At 38.6% G+C, this 20,953-nt stretch overlaps 1 protein-coding gene across 9 annotated transcripts in view; it reads right to left on the bottom strand.

Moving 5' to 3' along the window:
• The window catches only part of GUCY1A1 (guanylate cyclase 1 soluble subunit alpha 1), an 85,309-nt gene that overhangs the window by 37,143 nt on the left and 27,213 nt on the right, over positions 1–20,953 (bottom strand). For 8 of the 9 annotated variants that reach the window (XM_023541809.2, XM_064267625.1, XM_064267626.1 and 5 more), the window contains 5 exons: positions 16,116–16,484; positions 9,950–10,011; positions 5,683–5,741; positions 3,158–3,867; positions 672–1,157 (listed from right to left, as the gene is read on the bottom strand). In XM_023541809.2, coding sequence (XP_023397577.2) covers positions 672–1,157; positions 3,158–3,867; positions 5,683–5,741; positions 9,950–10,011; positions 16,116–16,370 — 1,572 coding nt within the window. In that variant the 5' untranslated portion in view covers positions 16,371–16,484. Of the gene's footprint in view, positions 1–671; positions 1,158–3,157; positions 3,868–5,682; positions 5,742–9,949; positions 10,012–16,115; positions 16,485–20,953 lie in introns of those variants that run through there. The other variant, XM_023541812.2, reaches the window with a different exon arrangement.

Raw genomic sequence — 20,953 nt, 5'->3', positions numbered from 1 at the left:
GGCATGCTGGTGAAGAGTGAGCTTCTTGCATCAGGTGGACACTTGAGACTATGTTGGCATCTCCTGTCTGGAGGGGAGATGAGGGGGTTAGAAGCTGGTGGAAAGGACAAGAGAGAGTGGAGGGAGGGAGCTGACTGTCTCATTAAGGGGAGAGCAATTGGTGGTAAGTACAAGGTGTATATAAGTTTTTTTGTGTGAGAGACTGACTTGATTTGTAAACTTTCACTTAAAGCACAATAAAAATTAAAAAATTTTTTTCTCTTAAATTTACATTTGAATTAATTCTTTTAAAATGATGTTTGTAGAGGCATTCAACTAGAAACAATTTGCTTGGTTTGAGGTAAACCTCAAGTAAGTATTTTTGTTTAAAAAAAAAAAACTTTACCTTTTCCATCCTTCTCTCAGCCTATCATCTCTCCATTTTATTCTTTGAGAGGAAACTATGGCAAAGCTCTCATGGAAGAATTACCTCTTGTTTCTGAGCAGATTCAGAGCTATTTCTGGCCTGAGAACACCCATGTGACTAATGCAGAATGCCTGCGCCCAGGATGTGGCCTGCACAACCCTGCAGACAAGGCCTTTTCTTTGCATTGTAATTCAGGTCCCAGGCAGAGTGGTTTTACTCAGAGCTGTTAGCCTGGAAAGCAGTCATTTCCCTGCTCCTCCCCTACCTTGTAGACGTCCAGCTCTCCACACTGCTGGTCAAAGCGGGTATAGAGTGCGTTGAGCATGGTGATGACCTGCAGGGGCGAGCACTGGGAGCAGATGGCAGTGAATCCAACAATGTCTGAGAAAAGCATGGTGACATTATTGAACTTCTTGGCTTGCACAACTTGTCCTTGCCATAGCTGTTGAGCAACTTCGCTGGGAAATATAGAGCACAGAAGATCTACCGTCTTCTTCTTCTCTTCCTCCAGGGCTTGGTGGGCTTGCTCAAGGGTAGCCTTGAGCTTCCCCAGCCTCTTCTTCAGGCCATCTTGAGCTCGGGCTTGTTCACCTATCAGGACCACATCCCTCAGTGCGTTATGAATTGGAATGTCTGAAAGGTAGAGCCCTCGTCCTGTGAAATCTTCTAATCTGTCCACACAGGGTGACCCCAAGAACAAGATCGCACTGGATTCCACAATGTAGATCATTTGGCCTTTAAGGTCCATAACCTGTGAAACAAAGGAGAACCTACTGTTGTGCTTTATTCAAGTTTTGCCAACACCTTTCTGAGACTAAAGGAGAGGAAGGAGATATAGTGATAATGCCTTTGTATTCAAACTCTAAATATTTTCGACCTGCTGAAAAAGAACAATGTGCTTTCAGAATTCTATATTGTTCCAATGCATGCAGAATTTTGAAGAATTGAGTATACTCTACATCAAAATCATGGTTTTCAATAAACAATCTAAAAAATTCTTGTTTCAGAGCTTTCTCACTAAGCAGCATGCTGATGCTTCTGTTACTGTATTTTTGTCCTCTTGTGAAAATATATATATGTATATATATATTTTTTGTCTTTTCCTGTTTTAGCATGTTTCTTCTCTCCTCCTCTGCCCTTATCCTGTGAGCTACTTGTTCCAACTGGCGGGTGTGGAAATTAAAAAGCCTCCAAACGTAGGATTTTTGTCCTAATTCTTTTCTGTCAGAAGGATCCCCCCAGAGCTATCTTTTTGGAAGTCACTCTTTTCCCAGAGACTTCAGTATGAGGCACTTGGGTCTCCTAGGGGAGGTTACCTCCTTATTTCAACTCTGCCTTAAGGACCTAACCAACACAGCCCTCAACAATGCAAACTGAAGGACAAGCCAGCCAGCAGAAAGGATTGTACCAAGCAGGCCTTGAAAGAGATGGAGCTTCAAGTAATTATTCTCAATCACCAGACGACTTCCTTGTATGAGTGTGGACTTATGATGTATGTGTATGGGTGCTCACTGCAGCAAAATATCAAAAACTCCCCAAAGGTCCTTTAATGGGGGACTGGTCCAATAAGGTACAACCATACAATGGAATACCACACAGCATCTGAAAAAGTGAATGAGACTTACATTTAATGATACGAAAAAAAAAACACGTTGCGGTGGAGTCGATTCTGACTCATAGTGACCCCATAGGACAGAGCAGAACTGCCCCGTAGGGTTTCCAAGGAGCGCCTGGTGGATTCCAACTGCCGACATTTTGGTTAGCAGCCATAGCTCTTAACCATTATGCCACCAGGGCTTCTAATGATGTGGAAGGATGTCAAAAATATATTGTTTTGTGAAAAAAAAGGAAGTTGTAAAATAGTATTTTGTTTTGTTCTGTTTTAAACAAAGATGTATAGAACATTATATATTTTTGGCATTAATGAATATCTTTAAGTATTGGCTATTTTTTAAACACGTAGATATTTTTTATGAGGGCAAAAACAAAATAAAGTTGTTTTCATTTTGGGAGACAAACAGTGCTTCTCTTGGGGTCATGTGTGTCTACAAGTCCTCTGCATCACAAGAGGCTTGTTCAGCTTTGCTTGTACTTAGCAGCTCTGATTTAGCAAACTTTCTCTTCCGAGACTGAATCACCATCAAAGCACTCTACCGTGAGATGGCACGGCAGGTTTTTTTTTTGACTTTCTGTAACAACTAAACATTTTTTTGCCATTTGTATTAAATGCTGACTAAAAAATTCATTTAGTTGTTTCCTATAGGAAACAAGTGAATTTTTTTTATTTATTGTAAAATCATACTTCTTAACATTCCAAATTAAGTCAGACATTTGATGCTAATTGAAAACTTATTTTACATAAATATTTAACATACAATGTGGTTATAATATACTCCATAAGGATTGTAAAAGGTGGACTGTATTCAATAAATATTTGATTAATGAATCAAGGAAGCAAGCAAATGAATGCAGAAATGATTTTGTTTTAAATTTATTCTAGCCTTAAAATTATTTTAGATTTAGTCATGCAAATATTTTAAAATTATTATTTTGGTCATGCAAATGTTTTAAAATTATTTGCATGACTTCAAATCGTTTGATAAAACATTTATATTTAAAACAAACATTTATATTTAAGAAATATAAATTTTATCAAAGGATTTGAAGTCATGCAAGGTTTTTTTGCTCTTTGTTTCTAGCGCTTAAATATGAAAACTAAAATCCCCAAATAAGAATATACGTTTTCCTTACCCTAGAGGATTTTTTCACGGAGTTGTCCCATCTTCTCACTCGTATAACAAACTGCATATTCAACATAGTCATGATCCCGCTAAAAGTTTGGTTGATTTTTGGTGTAAGAATTTCAAAGTACTCTTCAAAATTAGGCTTTCCTTGAAAATCTCTCCGGCTCATCAGCCTTCTAATACCATTGCCAAATTGTAGAATCATCATATCTTTGTCAAACATGAAATGGAACGGAAATGTCTTACAGAAGAGTGATGCTGGAATCACCAGAGAGGATGGGGGTTTGCCTGGGGACAAGGATGGCTTGGTGCTTTTGACATGAACCGAGTATAACAAGTAGGGCTGGTTGACAAACTCACTGCAGTCATTACGGAGGCAGCGTGGCATCAAGGACACTTCCACTTCGGTTTCATACAATATGTGAGCAGCTGCTTTAATAACGCCAGGAAGAATCAGGGACGTGGTTCTCTTAGGAAAGAAATAGTAAACGTTTAGGAAATTGTGATCTTTATCCAGGCACAGAATGGAGGCGTCATCAAACAGGCCTCTCTTTTCTGCTTCTTGACAATGGCTGCTCTGTTTCAAAAGGGTACTGAAGCTATTTAAAAAATCTTTAAGGGTTCCTCCAACCACACCTAGGATCTGTTCATCTTCCTCATAACATATTTTAAAAAGTTCTTCACCGAGAGATTCTTTGATGATCTCCACTGGAACTCCTGAAAACACAGAAGACATTGTCTGCCATATCAAACATGTCATCTTGGTAAAGTTGTGCTATTATTACTATTTTCCACATTTTTTTACTTGCTGATTTAATTCCCTTTATATCTGATGAAAAAAAAAAAAAAGAGCCCTGGTGACACAGTGGTTAAGTGCTCAGCTGCTAACCAAAAGATCAGCAGTTTGAATCCACCAGCTGCTCCTTGGAAACCTTATGGGGCTGTTCTACTCTGTCCTACAGGGTTGCTCTGAGTTGGAATCAACACCACACCAGTGGGTTTACATCTGGTAACAAGAGTTTCAACCAAAATTAAACATCTATGTTCAAATTATCTACATAGATTAGCTTGTAAAATTCTGGTAATTCTCATTAAAATAAAAATCCCAGATCAGTTAATTTTAAAAGAATGGTCAATTAATATATAACTTTTTAACCTCCTTTAAACTTCTTATAAAAGAAAAATTAAAATTTTAGGATCAAGTCAATTTCAGAAAAAGTTCTCCCACCTTTCCGTTAATAGCAAAACAAGTACATCTTTCTCAAGGTGTACTCTCTCTCTTGAGTCTCCAGCAGTGTAAGAGTTAACCACTGGAATTAATTTAAAATCAATTTTGTCATTTTTGTCTAGATAGAATTATAAATTTTTTTTCTGAGTAAAATAGCATTGTTGTTGTTTAATGTTACCAGGATAGAATTGGCATGGAATATATTACAGTGAAACCTGTAAGAACTGGAACTTAACAGGATGCCTTGTTTTTTCTAAGTCTTGAAGGTTTTCCACCTTAGACAGGGTCCAGTCTTATCACTTTTCTGTCACTCGTTTTAGTGGAAAACACACTATTTGAGTACTGCGTTTCCTTCTCAGGCAGGTTTCCACCTTACACAGGTTCTGACTTTCGCAGGTTTTACTCTACTTATATTGAACAGCATCTTCTTCCCTAGCCTCCTCTATTCTCTAACCTGTGTATCATATTTGTCTCATTGTAACACAGGAAAAGCAATAGTGCCTTCTCCACAGCCCTGTTGGAATGTGTGGGAATCAAGTTTTAAATAGTGCTTGCTTTTTTTCGCTCCCAGGATGAGCTCAATATAAATTAGCTATAATTATTAGCTTCTTAACATTTTGTACTTTTAGAAAGATTTAACCTCTTGGTCCCTGTACTTAAACTTTCAAAAGGACACTGATAAAGCCACTCACTCTACTTCCCCACCAAACTCATCACCGATGTGAGGACACTGTCAACGCATTAGAAAGCGTGACGCTTTCCTCATGATTGCTTACAACTTAAACACAAATCCTTGAGTTCTACTTTGTTGAGTTGAATTTTTCATGCATAAATGAGGCAAACCTATAGTTAGGTTCCAGAGCAATGCCTGCGAATGTCTGTGAGTCAGCTTCCCATCCAGCCTTATCTACTTCTCAGCAAATAAACATTACGAGAAGAGGGAATGCTTTACGTCTACCAAAAATATATTGCATGAAAAAGCATTACTGTTTATGTTAGCACAATACATAATACTGAACACAGCACATTGGTAGTGACCAATAAAGAAATATATATTAGGAGAAAAAACATTAGTTCTGCAGGTATAGGATATAGTTCTTAACTACGTATACTTAAGGAAACCTTCGTGGTGTAGTAAAGTGCCGTGGCTGCTAACCAAAAAGTTGGCAGTTTGAATCCATCGGGTGCTCCTTGGAAACTCTATGGGGCAGTTCTACTCTGTGCTTTAGGGTTGCTATGAGTCGGAATCGACTCGATGGCAACAGGTTTGGTTTTGGTTTTTGGAAGCAATTCTATTACCTTACCTGCTGCAATTGCTTGGTCTGCAATGATTTTTTCAAAGTCTTCTCTTTCCAAAGATTTCCTGGAAATATTTCAATATCTTAAATTAGAAACTGACAAATGAATGCTGAAACTTCACATTAAAACGTACTGAAACATACTTCAGATTAAGAAATGCTAAAGGAAAATAATTTAGCTTGCCTTTTTTATAGAGTCAGATACTATCAAGCTTATAGGAAAGGAGAAGTGACATGTACCATCCAAAGCAATGTTGAAAACCTCCACATGTTCAAGATGTAGAAGGTTCCACCATTTTTTATGAAGCATGTTTACCCTTTAAGTTAACCTTGCATAGGCTAATACTGAAGAGTTTGCTCTGGCAGGACACCAGAAGTAAGATGGCCAAGAAGGGGATGGTAATAAACCATCCCAGAGTTTTTCTGGTAACCCAACCAAGAAGAAAAATTGACATACAGATTGATTTCACTATTAAGTATCACTGTTTTTTTTCCTAAAGAAAATGCACAGTATTTCTTGCTTTGAAGACTCAACCATTGTTACATTAAACGTTCATCCTTGATAATGTATAAAAATTTAGTAACTAAAAAAATTTATTCTTTTTTCAATTACTGTACTGATTTCTATAGCATAAAACCAGTTGCATTCAAACTGATTCCTACTCATGGCAGCTCCATATGTGTCAGAGTAGAACTGTGCTCCAGAGGGTTTTCGATGACTGATTTCTCAGAAGCAGATCAACAGGCTTTTCTTCAAAGGCACCTCTAAATGGACTCCAAGCATGCTTAGCAGCCAAGTGAGTTAACTGTTTGCACCGCCCAAGGACTCCTTCTGTAGCAAGTTGTTGTTAGGTCACCAAGTCAATTTTGACTCATGGTGACAGAGTAGATCTACCCCATAGGGTTTTCTAGGCTGTAATCTTTACAGGAGCAGATTGCTAGGCCTTTCTCCCGCAGAGCCGCTGGAATTCACCAACCTTTTGTTTAGCAGCTAGTGCTCAACTGTTGTGCCACCAGGTTGAATATAATAGCATATATTTTGACTGATAGAAAGTTTAGGTAATCTTAACTTGACAATGTGTTAATCCAAGTTTGTCTAATTGTTTTTGATAATTTCTGATAGTGATAACTGATTATAACCAAATTTAGCAAGCTACTAAAGCATATTAAAAGACACAAAAGGTTCTATTTGCATTCAATTTGCCATTAACCCACTGCCATCAAGTCAATTCCAACTCACAACACCCCTACAGGACAGAGTAGAACTGCCTCATAGGGTTTCCAAGGAGCTGCTGGTGGATTCGAACTGCCAACCTTTTGGTTACCAGTCACGACTCTTAACCATCAGATAAGCTAAATTTATAAAGAGGCCTACATCTGAAATTTTAAACAGATTTCAATAAACATAATAGATGTAGGGAAGTTTCAGAAGGAAATATTTTTGAGAAGGAAACTGGATCACTCTACCATTTTATCACATAAGGATATATTATTTATAATAATTTAAAGTACTAGGTAGAAATATTTTTTATCTAAGGTGGTTAAGGACCACTATATAATATTATAGCCAACTCTGAGCTAGAGACCATCGACAACTTGTTAAGTATTTCTCTATATTAATCTATCATTAGATTTGCTTCTTTTTCTCATTTAAGCAACTTTTCCTTTTATTTCCCTAAAAATGAGAGTAAATATGCTCAGAGAACTCTAATAATGCCAATTCTCAGTACCCATGATATGAGATGTAAGCAAAGCCTTGTTGGTTCAAACAGCACACAGCGCACTTCACAGTAAGCTTCCTACGTTCACGTTCAGAGTAGAAAAGCAGGCACGAGCACTTGCTTACACACCAGCATGATGGCAGAAAAAGAGACCAAGTAAAAGTTCTCTGGGCAACTAACCTAGAGGAATACCGGAAAGACTCTACATATTAAATTTATTTACTTAAAAGAAAAAGGGAGGAGCGGCCTCTGGTCCTTCACTCAGGGGCAGTTTTTATTACATTGGTTTTCTGGTTTTCAAGTCACAGAGGACAATAAGCAGCCCACAAGATGGGTTAGGGTATGTTCCACAGCTGGCAAACCTAAAGCAGTAGAAATGGCAGCTGACTTGATAAGAACGGGTTGGGGGAACACCAGAAACAAAGAGCATATTCAAGAGCTGAAAGAGCAAAGCAGAGAGGAACGGTTTAGCACATCCGCAGGCAGTCTTATGAGGAAAACGGTCTGCCATCTCAGTCCAGCAACTGAATAATCATCATCAGGACAATTGAAATACGACCAACCTTTTCTCTTTAAGAGATGAGAAAAGCAGTAAAAAATCTGTTCAAGAGTTCTAAATAAAAGGATTATTGTTGTTCTAAGTTCTCAAATTTTTGAAAGAATGCACGGTGAGGAAAACCTGCTAACTGAATGCCTGCATCTAGTGGAAGGCACATCTCAGAACACCAAGCCCTGAGAATAAATTTTGAGTAAACTGGCTGCCAAGGACTTCAGCACACAGACACAGTAGCAGGGCTGCAATGACTTCTGGGTATCTTATCAGCCTGACTGAGAATTAAGGTCAGAGGCTTTCTGGAATGCTTTTCCTATCACTCATGTAAACAGAGTGCCTGTCAGACGCGTAGATTCACACTCTCTCCTTCTGGACCCATCCCTGACCCCTTCTTGGCTTGGTCCTGCTGCCTGCAGTCTGGGACAGTTAGTCAGGGAAGAAAATTAAGCCCAGATAATCCACAAAACTAATTATCCAGTCATGAGGTAGACAGACAAATGAATTCATAGAATATTCCCAACGATGGGACTGGCTTGCAAAATTTCAATGTTCAATTCTGCAAATCTGAAGTCAAGTATTCATTCTATTATTTACACATGCAATAATCCTAGCAATTTGGGGGAATTCACACAGTAAACATGCCAAGGTATATTTGGAAAATTAACTATATAAATAAGATTAAAAAAAAAAAAAAACCTATATTAAGGCTCTATAGAAAGCTTTCTTAAAGAAAACTTCCAAGATAGACACAAGAAAAAACTATAAACAGAACTGATATTCAGCCAGTGCACCCAGGGCAACCAAACTGCTTGTTGAAAATACTGAAACAGCTCCACTGCTCCCCATGCTTCCTGAGCCTCCCTCTTCGTACCCCCTAGGTAGTCCACCTCCTTCTGTGCAGTTCCTAAAGGTTTAACATGTGGTTGAGGTGTGTGGGGCAGGAGGAGGAGGCTGCTGGAATGGAATTCCAACCTTTTGGTAGCATCATTCAGGCTTGGAATCAGCTCTGATTGCTTGGGATTTGTGCCTTACCTGTTGATAAATACTTTAAAGACAACCCCTTTGAATGAAATAATAGGGAGTCCCTTGGTGGTGCAAACAGTTAAAAGCTCTCAGCTGCTAACTACAAGATTGGAAGATTGAGTTCACCCAGAGCACCTTTGAAGAAAGGCCTGGCAATCTACTTCCAAAAATCAGCCATTGAAACCTCCAGGGAGCACAGTGCTACCCTGACACACATGGGGTTGTCATGAGTTGGCATTGACTCGATGGCAACTGGTAACTTATATGAGAGAATCAACCTTATGTATATGATAACATTTTTAAAATCATGGGCTCTGAAAATCCTGACCTTGTAACCCAGCTCTGTCTTTTCCTAGCTGTAAAACCCTAAATATTTTACATAAGCCTGAATTTAGTCATTTCTAAAATATGAAAAATAAATGCATTTACTTGTGGGTTAGTAACAGCTAAAACACTTAGTTTCTGGCATTACTAGCACATACCATTTCTATCTTCTGGTCTAGAAAATTCTGGCATTGTCTCTGCCTCTCCCTTTTCTTTTATCCCTGAATCCAAGCTATCACCAAGGTCAGCTGACTGTTTATTTGAAACAAGCCTTGGATTTACCCTTTAACTGATTTCCTTTCTTTGAACTAAAAAATGCTTAGAACACTTCGCTGCTAACAAAAATGCTGGAGGCTCAGTCCAACAGAGACACCTTGGAAGAAAGGCCTGGAGGTCTACTTCCAAAAAACCAGCCACGGCGCACAGTTATACTCTGATGCACTTGGAGTCACAATGAGCTGGAATCCACTCGGCAGCAGCTGGTCTTTTACTGGCATCGATTTCTGAGTACTTCAGGAGCTTTCCTGCTTTGTACGATGACTGTGTACAGCCTCCACTTATAACTTAATAAATACTTGTTGATATTTAATAATTAGTAGCAATAATAGTGATTGCAATAAGATACTTATACAACTACAGTTATTCAACTTACCTGCTTTCTTTTATTTTATGTTTTGCCAATGTTCTCTGAAGTGCAAGGTTCAGCTGTTCAAACTGGAATTGAAAAGAAAAGTTTGAAATACTCCCTTTAAATAATAATTCATTTGAAGATAGAGATTTTAAAAAATAAGTCCTGAAAGTTTCTTATGAAGAAGCAGACACATTATTTCCTTTAATGATAAGTGCAATGAATTTATACTTTGGAACTGGTACTGATTTTCTTTGGGTTTTTCAAACTCAGAACAATGAACTCTGACTGATTTGCTTTTGGGTGTGTATTGTGGCCCACAACTTTGCCTGTGGTGTGACAAGACACAAAACAGAGTCAAGCTGAGTTGGAATCCAAACGGAAGATTCCAGTTTGATAATACTTGTCTTCTGTGAAGGAAGCCTGTGAAGGAATCCGTGGACATCACTTCCTTTGAGTCAGGAAATCCCCTTTGATGTGCTGCCAATACTTCAATCTCAGCACGGCTCAGGCCAAGCAAACACCGCCTTTCACGGACTCAACACCCAGTCACCCAGTGACTCTCCATCCCTAAGTGCACGTTCATATTTATGCTTCACGTATCATTTCCATCTTCTTCCCCAGAAAACACTGGCGTTACCTGTCTCTCCCTTTTCTTCCCTTAAATTCAATCCCTCACCAAGGTCAAGTGGTTGTTCATTCAAAAGGAGCCTTGGATTTACCCTAACTTGCACTGATTCCCTTTCTTTGAACTAATAATCCTCACCAAATAGTTACAGTTTTGCTCACTTTTATTGATTTCTGAATATTTCATGAGTTTTTCTGCTTTGTAAAATACTTGCATGTAGCCGCCACAGTCATAACTTAATAAATACCCACTGATCTTTCTTAATGGCTCATTGTCTCTGAGAAGTGATGAGAAAAGCTGACATTTAAATTTCATTTCATAAAAAAATATACATGTCTCTATGTGCCATTGATTCTGTCTGTAGTTGAACCAGAGGAAAGTGAACATTTTTATGGCTATTTTCCCAATTGGGAAATTCCTTTTTCTGTAAGGCCTATTTATACGACCTTTAGAATTTCCATTGGCCAAGTGAGGCAACTGAGTTAAGCAAAATATAGCAAGATTTGGTTTTAATGAAATGGATTATGAAAAGTACTTTCAATTTGCGAAGTGCACATAGAGCCTAGAAAATAAATTTCAAATTATTGGGAAGGAAATGCCGTGCTGGCAGGAAATGAAAGAAAATTTACATGAATAATGTAGAACAATTCTTCCAGCTACTCAGGTATGGAGAGGAAGAATATTTCTGCCACAAGATGCAAGAAAGGCTGCCAGGAGAATTATCCAGCAGGCAGATCCTGAGCAGAGGGCAGGAGGCTCCACAGGCGAGGAAAGTATGGACGTGTTTCTTAGTCTTCCGTATGTATCCAGGGAAGGAGAAAGGTAACATAACATTGGTGAGGCTGTAAATGAGGCAGACCAGCCAGGGGACCTGAAAAGTGTAAATGCCTCAGGGCCTTTTACTTGATAGAAAGGTACTCTGCCATTACCAGCACTACAGTATCAGCATGGATTGAAACCACGGGTTGCTGTGAGTTCTTTCGTTCTGCAGAAGATAATCACGGGGGAAAAAGGGTCATCAATAAAATGGGAGATGATCCCTTTGTGCACGAGCTTCTGGCTATTCTTCAGAGCATTTGCTACTTGGCTTATATTATTATCATCATTATTTATCTCTTCCCTTAGAACAGAAGCTCCCAAAGAACAGGGAATACCTGCTTTATTCACCACTCTACACCCAGCACCTGAACAGTACCTGGCTAGAGGAGATGCTCAATAGGTACCGGCTGGGTTAATGAATGAGTGAAGGACACCCCGTCATTGAGCTACTCAAATTCTTGAAGACTTCACTGATAAAATTTTAGAGTAAAGTGATATTGCCAAGTACAGAGGTGTTACTCTGTTAGTTTGCTTACAAATAAATTTAAGTTGCTCACAGTGTGAAATAATTTGAATTACATTTGTTTATATAAGAATTGCTGCCCTGAACAGGGATATTTGAGGGGCTATGAGGAAAGGCAATCCTTCCAGTGCTGTTGCTATTACAGCCACCTAACACTTTTTCCTTCTCCCTTTCTGATCCTGCTGGAGACAACTTTCTCCTCCTCTTTACCTGTCTGGTTAAGCCATCAGGCATACCTCTTTTTCTCTTTTCACTCAAGATCTTTCTTGAGTTTTTGTTTCCTTCCCACTGTCACCAGGAACAACTTTTTCTAGTCTTTTTCTGCTAGCATTTATGCTGTCACTATAAGTTGTTGTTAGCTGCCATCAAGTCAGCTCTGACTCATGGTGACCTTATGTATAATAGAGTGAAACATTGCCCATTATCGTGCCATTTTCATGATTGTTGGTTGGCTTGACTCCATTTTTCTGGCTATTGTTTTATCCCATCTCACTGAGGGTTTCCCTGCTTCTAGTTGATCCTCCATTTTACCAAGTAAAGAAAACCCTCACAACTGGACTGATAAATAATATCTGGATAAATGGAGAAAAAATCAAGGTTGTCAATGACTTCATTCTACTTGGATAAAAATCAATGTCCACGGAAGCAGTAGTCAAAAAATTAAATGACATATTGCCTCGGGAGAATCTCCTGCAAAAGACCTTTTTTAAAGTTTTAAAAAGCAAAGGTGACGAAGGTGCACCTGACCCAAGCCATTGTCTCTTTAATCACCTCACATGCAGGCAAAACCTGGAAAATGAAAAAGGAAGGCAGAAGTCATTGAAAGAGGAAGGAGAAATGGTCCCTCTTTCCACTGCTAAGGTTGGTAGAGAAGGTGTATTCCTGGTTTTCCAATTAAAATCAGAATTTGTTTTACTAAAGAAAAAAGTGCTGACATCCTGTCAAGGCAATGGTAGCATGCTGTGTTGTTAGGTGCCACAGAGTCAATTCTGACTCATAGCGACTCTATGTACAACAGAAGGAAACAATGCCCAATCCTGCACCATCCTCACAATCATTGCTATATTTGAGCCCATTGCTGCAGCCACTGTGGCAATCTATTTCATTGAGGGTCCTCCTCTTTTTCGCTGACCTTACCAAGCATGGTGTCCTTTTCCAGGGACTGGTTCCTCCTGACAACATGTCTGAAGCCATGAGACAAAGTCTCATCATCCTTGCTTCCAAGGAGCATTCTGGCTGTGCTTCGTCCAAGACACATTTGTTTTAGTAGTTCATGGTGTAGTCAATATTCTTTGCCAATATCATAATTCAAAGAATCAATTCTTTGGTCTTCCTTATTGACTGGACAGGTTTCACGTGCATACGAGGCAACTGAAAATACCATGGCTTGGGTCAGGTGCACCTTGGTCTTCAAGGTGACATCTTTGCTTTTTAACACTTTAAAGAGGTCTTTTGCAGCAGATTTGCCCAATGCAAGGTATCTTTTGATTTCTTGACTGCTGCTTCCATGGGCATTGATGTGGATCCAAGTAAAATGAAATCTTTGACAACTTCATTCTTTTCTCTGCTTATAATGATGGTGCTTATTGGTCCAGTTGTGAGGATTTTTGTTTTCTTTATGTGGAGGTGTAATTTGATCTTCATCAGGAAGCACTTCAAGCCCTCTTCACTTTTAGCAAGCAAAGTTGTATAATCTGCATATCGCAGGATGTTAATGGGTCTTTCTCCAATCCTGATGCTGCATTCTTCTGCATATAGTCCAGCTTCTTGGATTATTAGTGGTATTGTTCCTGTGATACACCCTGCGATGATGTGAAAACACACTAAAGCCATGGGCAGGACTCAACTTTCAATGAGAGCTGTCATACACAGCCAACCTCAGGGCCTTGGGAGATAAAATCAACCACTGCACGACTGCTGGTGAGATGGGTTTTGCTATTCTTCAACTGATACGGAATACTCCACTGCAAGCTCCTTAAAGGCCTTACGCCTGAAGAATTTACAGGATTTTTGAGGAGGAATATCCATGAAAAATTATTAAACAAAATTATTGTAGAAAAAGCTATGAATTATGAATCAGAGGCAGAGATTTTTCTATCTCCTCAGTTGCTTTACTTAAAACATTTTTTTTGTGCCTCATTTTTTTCAAGCAAAAATTAAGTGTTTGCATTAGCTGAACAGTAAGATCTTTCTGATCTCTAATATTTCGCCACTCTGGAATGGCATCTTCCACTCGAAGTTTGTTAACAATAACGAACTTCAATGTTCTCTCTCTCAAAAAATAAGTAATTGGGGAGCTAAATTTGACTGTCTAAAAAAAGAGCTATGCTGTTGTCAAACGTTGTTTTAGTCTCTTTCTTTGGGTTATTGATAGCACTGAAACTAAACAGTAAGCTAGGCATTAAATCTATCACTTAGAAAGAATCAGGAAAAAAATAAAAGCTATTTACCAAAGACAAGCAGATATTTGGGTACTTGATTATATAACCTAGATTATTACACAGTTCAAATCTATCCAACACCGGCACATTTACAGTCGTTAGGCAAATTGCCTCAGCTGCAGAAAAACTTCTAGTCACTAATACCGAACATGCCCCTTCTCCCTTCTAGAATTCCTATGGCCTTGCCTTCTCTGCTACGTGACACTGCAGACAAACCTTGATGATTATATTTATGAGCTCACAAACAAACAAAAAATGTAACTTATATTTAGTATTAAGCATGCTTTTAAAAGAGATTTCAACATGTGTATGACGTCTATTGTAGGAATTCAGCATTTATCAAACAAAATAATGAAGCCAACAAGGTAACGACAGGTCTCAGGAAAAACATGGAAGTGATCCAGCTTCTCCATCACCACCATCGGCTCATCTCTGTGCACTCACTCTGTCCTTGGAAATGAGAGTACCACTGTTTCCCAGACTGTGATGCAAACCAACTGTCCAAGAAAAGCTACAGCCCACATCCCAGCCAAAGTAACTGTCTGGTAACTGGGGTGACTGTAATTAAATATTTCTATTTCGAAGCCATTAACCAAAGTACTACTGTGGTAATATTATATTTGAATAAGCTCCCTCAGCTTTCTGCTTATCCTAATTTATGATCCATCCTGTAAACTTCAACTTAAGCCCTTTCTTTCTCAGTCACTCCAGTTCATATTGTTTATCACAGTAATTGCTCTTACCCTTCAAAAGCTATATGATTTTGGTCATTACTAATTTTTCCTAGCACTTCTTGGGGGATGAAACAAGCATATCTCGGTCCCACTAAAAGTCAGTGGGTCTGTGGTTCTTCAGTGCTATGCCAAGAGCATTGAGTGAATTAAAAATTATCAGTACACTATTATAGTCAGAATCTGACTATGTAAATGTTTAACCTCATAGGTTAAGTAATTTTATACAAAACTGTGAATACTGACAGAGAGGAAGATACCATGAGGACTTTGAACTGCTCTTTTCCTTAGCCCTTCTGAGCAAGAGGAACTCTTTAGGTGCCCTGCATATTTCTAAGAAACCTGACCTGTTCAGATAAATGTTTGGGTTTCCAAAGTTCTCTTAGCAGTGGGTTGGCAGAAGGTGCTCCAGACGTCAACATGAGCGTTATGTTACACCATTCCCGGAGCTGTATCAGGACTCTAACCCAAGGGAGCAGGTTGAACCTGGCTCAAGCAGAAACTTGGGATTCAGAACTAGCAGGAATGGGCACATTTTCACACCTCTGCAAATTAGTAGGGCACATATGATGCCCTTTAGAATTAAAGAAAAAACAAAACAAAACAAAAAATCCAGTACAGAACGTTATTCTTCAAGGAGTTTAATTTTAAATGAATAGCTAACAATTTCTGAGTACTTGCATTATGCTAAGAGCTACATTATAGGTGTCAACGAAGTCATTAAAACTCTAGAAGGTGAGTATTCTTATTATTCCCATTTTACAGATGAGGACATTGAGTCATAGAGGAATTAAGCAGTTGCTCAAAGTCATCAGGTTTGCCAGACTGAAAGATCCTTTTGAAAAGAACTCAAAATCTTAAACTTTTTAAGATGAAGCACAATTTAAGAACATGATTGTTTTAAAAAATGTTTTTATACGTTTCAAGGAAACAGTCTACATTTATTATAGCCTTGGAAGTGAGTAAGCAACTATTTACATTTTCCTTAGAACACCATTCTTTTACAATTTCAAAATACCATGAAAATCTCTAAAGGGCAAGAACTCACCTCTGGGAAAATCAGTTTGCAAATACTCTCTGCCAAAGTGTGAAGATAGACTCGGCTCCGACTAGTCTTTCTTTGAGGAAGATCTCCTTGTACATTCTTCTCAGGAACATCCTGACGGATGGGCGGAGTTGCTTTGCAGCTGTCTGAGCCTCCTGCTACCTCCTCTGCTGGCTCTTTGGGAACCTGCCCTGGTGTCAGTACGGAGAAAGGGCACTCCCCTGTGATCTTGAGATCCTTCAGCTTCCTGCAGAACATGGTGTTGGTGGCCTCTTGCCCTGCTGTGGAACTCCTCCTGAAGAGCTGTTTTTCTTATGTGGGATCGACAAACAGAAGCTACTATCAGATCAAGGATACTGGTGACAGGAGTGTCTACGGGCAGTAAAGAGAGCAGAAAGAGGAACGACTTTATATACTTATGAAAACAGAAAAAGGCAGGTGTGAAAGCAAAGACTATCAGGTCATATGTAATTTTCAAGTGAAAAAAACTTCTGTTCGAAACGTCAATTATAAAGTGAATAGAACATTTTCGTCAATATTTTTATTTAATGTGTGCATTTTAGTATATTACTAAAATACTTGCTTTTAATATTTTAACATTATTCAAATAGAATGTAATTTTCTCCAGAATTCCCTTGGAGCAAAGTACTGATTCCCATTTTTACAACCCATTTGGTCTCGTTTGATACCACAAGAGTGGAACACTGTGGTTTTGACAGAAGCCAAGTCAAAATCTATGTTTTATTAGTTCTGATAATTTTTACATTTCATTATGCAGTCCTTTCTGAAAATACAGAATACTATAAGCTGTTGCCTCCCAAACCTATCTAAAGAAAAAATTATAATGGTGCCCGATTATATGTTTGCAGATTTGAAACACTGACCTATAGATGACAAAAAGTATTTCAACTGAGAATTATTACTGCAAAACAGACTTGACTCTATAATTAGTAAAACAGTTTTAAAATATCACAATCAAAATGAAAAAAGAAATATTTTTCAAAGAACTACTGATCACTAAGAGGATGCCTTTGGATTTGCAGGTGTCTCTGAAACTGAGTTTAGACAACACTGAGCTAAATGAAGAAAGCCTCTCTTGGCAGAAGCCCACTGAAACCATCCATACTGCCAAACAGGCACATTTTCCCTCGTACTTTTGTTTTTGTTGATGCTGTGGTTCGGAATCCTCACTGAATTCATAACCCATTTCTCAGTCACTAGAACTCCTACTATGTGCCTAGCAAGGTGCTGCAAACTGTATTTACATTTAAATGTATTTCCATTTAATCTGGACTCCAAGTATGAGGAGCCAGAGGCTCTATATTTTGGGCATTTTCCCTCATTTGCAATGCTAGAAAGTGACAGAGCTAGGGTTCAAATGCAGGTCCAGGACTTTCCAGAGCCAATACATTGTTTGTTACCCCAAACTTACATTATCAAGTTAGACCAATACTAAATAAGTGATTTAGTTTATAAACAAGGATTAGTTTATTTTAAAAATATGGTTTAAATTTTTATATTAAAAAGCAATCAAGTACTTAATTCTTCTGCTCACTGGCTGGTGGTATCTGAATCATGTGGGATACAGCCTTCTATTTCAGTAATTAGAACTGGAGTTCAATTGTTTTCTTTATGCTCCTCAATGCCCTTAATATTTTCACAATATGTATAAGCAATAGCCCATACTTTGTCACAGATAAGTTAGCTAGTAAGTTTCCAATAATGGGCAATTCATTTTCTGAACTGGGGCAATAAAAAAATAAATAAATAAGGAAGCTTAATTCATATCTGACAACCCTTGGGATGTCATGGGATATTAGGGGCCAGGAAGATGATAGATGCCGACAAACCAGAAGAAGTCGCGGTACTTCCTGTGATCTAAGCCATACCCAAATCTGTGATCAGATGTAACGTATGAATCTTCAAGAAGGCACAAAGTAAGATCCTCTACATTCATGAGCAGAAAACATATTCTAACAGTCTAGAAAGGGGGCTGTCCATCTCAGCAGGTGACTATGGAGACCCAAAGGCAATTTACAGATAAGGGGGGATAGTGACTTGGATCCTGAAAGACCTAAAAATATAAGGCCTCTCAACGTGCTTTCAGCCACGGTTGTTTTTAAGACTTCGATTTCAGTCTTTACACCATCTCAACATAACTCTATTATGGTTCACTAATTTCTGCCCTGATTTATGATTTAGATCAGTAGTCAGCAAAGCTTTTCTGTAAAGGGCCAGAAAGAGTTGGTACTTTCAGCTTTGCAGGCTATGGAGTCTCAATGGCAACTACTCAATTTCGGCCACTGTAGCATGAAAGCAACCATAGATGGCATATAGGTGAATGGGTACAGATGTGTTCTAGTAAAGCCTTATGTACAAAAAACAGGCTGCAGGCTTGGCCCACAAGCTGTAGTTTGCTGACCCCTGGTTGTAAAAAGCTGGGGAAGTTAAACACAAATTATTTTAATTCAAATATAACTTTGACTACAGGGCCAAGGTTACTTCTTCATCTTCTCTTCCCATCTCCCCTTGAAAAACAGCAGACTATGTGGATCCAGTCTTTTCACAGCTTGAAAGTAATCAAAAAGAGCACAGCATACAATATTAAACAACTATTTATTTATAAAAACTATAATGCCATTGTTTTATATTAACACTTAGGAAAAAGTGCTGTATTAACTGAATGCCACAATCCCAACTGTATCGAAACACCACCACAATAACTAGTAAAAGAGAGTAGTCAGAAAAACAAAAAAAGAAGGTGGTGGCAATAAGAAGTAGATTATTAGTTAGATTGGGCTAAGGTATAGAACTGCTTCTTAAAATAACTCATGCAGATATACATTAGAATTTTAATATTAGAACTAGGAGTTTAATATACTATAGTTTACGATAAGCCCTTCCATATAAGCTCTTCCATTAAACTCAATCTTCTCACACACATTAGATTTCAACCCTGGTTCCCAAATCCAGTATTTTTATTCTCACCGTCCTATTCAGCCTCTCTTTAGCACGACACAACCAACCAGTCAAACCTTCCTCGAAATTCTTTCCTCTCCTGCATTTTACAGTACTATAATTTCCAGAAATGGGCCTAACACAGTTCTTTATTAAAGTATAAAAAACAACAGGAAACAATTTGTGATTGCTTCAAGATCAGTGAAGTGTTTAGTCTCATTAAATCACATATGCATAAACTAATTAGCATTCCTCATCTGTTCTACTGATGAAATTACACTACAAAACAGAGGCGGTACACAATGCTCACACCCTGGAAACCTCTGTTGTGTCGTGTTTGCCTGCCAGGAAAACCAGGCATGAATACAGTCTTCAACTAAGTGAGTGATGATTTTCACATGTAACTTCAGGAACAGTTTGGTCAGTCGCTGAATTCAGTGCATAACTGGTTCTAGAAACGCAGTAGCAGGGTAAGGGAAAACAAATTGAAATTACAAATTTGGTGACAAGGCCCTGACAAGCAGTGGGGTATATGTTCTCAGAAACTTGGACAGGTGCTTGACTTCCCAGAAGCTGATGATGGAACAGCCTCTTCCATAGCTACTGAACGCTCTCCCTTTAACTAGTGACTGAGTAACTCTGCTCTCAGGCTCCTATTCATCAGAAGGGTACAATGCTGTCCAGGGAAGGGATGCCTCATCATTTAAATTCCAGAATTTAATTAAGCATAAAAACCTCATTTTCTACATGTAAAAAAAATAAGGAAAACCCACAGGTGTTTTCATTCCTCCAAAACTGAAAAACATATTAAATGAAATCCCATAAATCAGCTCCTTTTAAAATATGTTTCTTTTCACTTGGCAGTAGAAACATTTATAGAATTTTCCTCTATGACATATCAGGAAAGCAAGACAACACTGTAGAAAAAATAGTGAGCATGCCCAAATCTCTTCAGTCTAAGCAAGAAAAAAACACAAAAGCAAACAAATTAAGGCTCCTGCATCCCATCATCCCCCTTCCCACCTCACCCCAGCTTTACCACTGATCTCTTCTTTCCCTCATAGTCACATTCCTTGAAGGATAAGACCTCATGTGCTGTGTTCACTTCTTTTATTCCTAAATCTACCACTATCTGGCATTTGCTTCCACTATTGAAACCCTCCTTGTTAAATTCGTAGAAGTATTCCTAAAAGTTAAAGCTCAAATACCTTTCGGCTCTTAAGAGAATTGAAATCTCCATGCCATCTGCATAGTGAATCACTCCTTTCTTTTTCATAATTCCCCCTTACATTCTTTGATACCACTCACTGGATTGCCTTCTCCTTCCTTACCTCCTTCCTTCCTCCCTTTCTCTCTCCTTCCCTTCCTTCCTTCTTTTGTTCATCCATCTGACATTCTATTCAACAAGTCTTTATGGATGGGCTACCATGTGCCAGGCATTCATCTAGACACTGAGGCAGAGTAATGAACACTGGACAGCCCCTACCCTCATGGAGCTTAAAATCAAGCAGGAAAACTATTTCTAACATATTGGTTCTAAGTGTGACATATGCTACAAAAAGGAAAGGCCTATAGTGCTCTCAAAGTGCAAATAAGAGATCCGAACCTAGTCCTATAAGGAAGAGATATCTGAACTAAGCTACAAAGCTGGGCCAAGTGAAAGGAGTTCCCGAGAGTACAGCACCCTCAGAGGCCAAGGCAGGTGGAGTCACGTTCGAGGAAGAGGAGTAATTCCAGAGTGGCTAGAGCATGACGTTAGGGAGAGCATGGGGAAGACAGTAAGAGGTGAAACAGGCAGGGGTCAGGATTTTGGAAGGTTCTGTAAACCACGTTAAATGTTTAAACTTTATTGTAAGGTCAATCCATTGAATGACTAAAAAGCA

Source organism: Loxodonta africana, chromosome 13 (genome assembly GCF_030014295.1).
Source record: "Loxodonta africana isolate mLoxAfr1 chromosome 13, mLoxAfr1.hap2, whole genome shotgun sequence".
Classification (NCBI taxonomy): Eukaryota; Metazoa; Chordata; class Mammalia; order Proboscidea; family Elephantidae; genus Loxodonta; species Loxodonta africana.
Note: the sequence above shows the minus strand (reverse complement) of the source record. Positions and strands in the feature narration are given on the sequence as shown.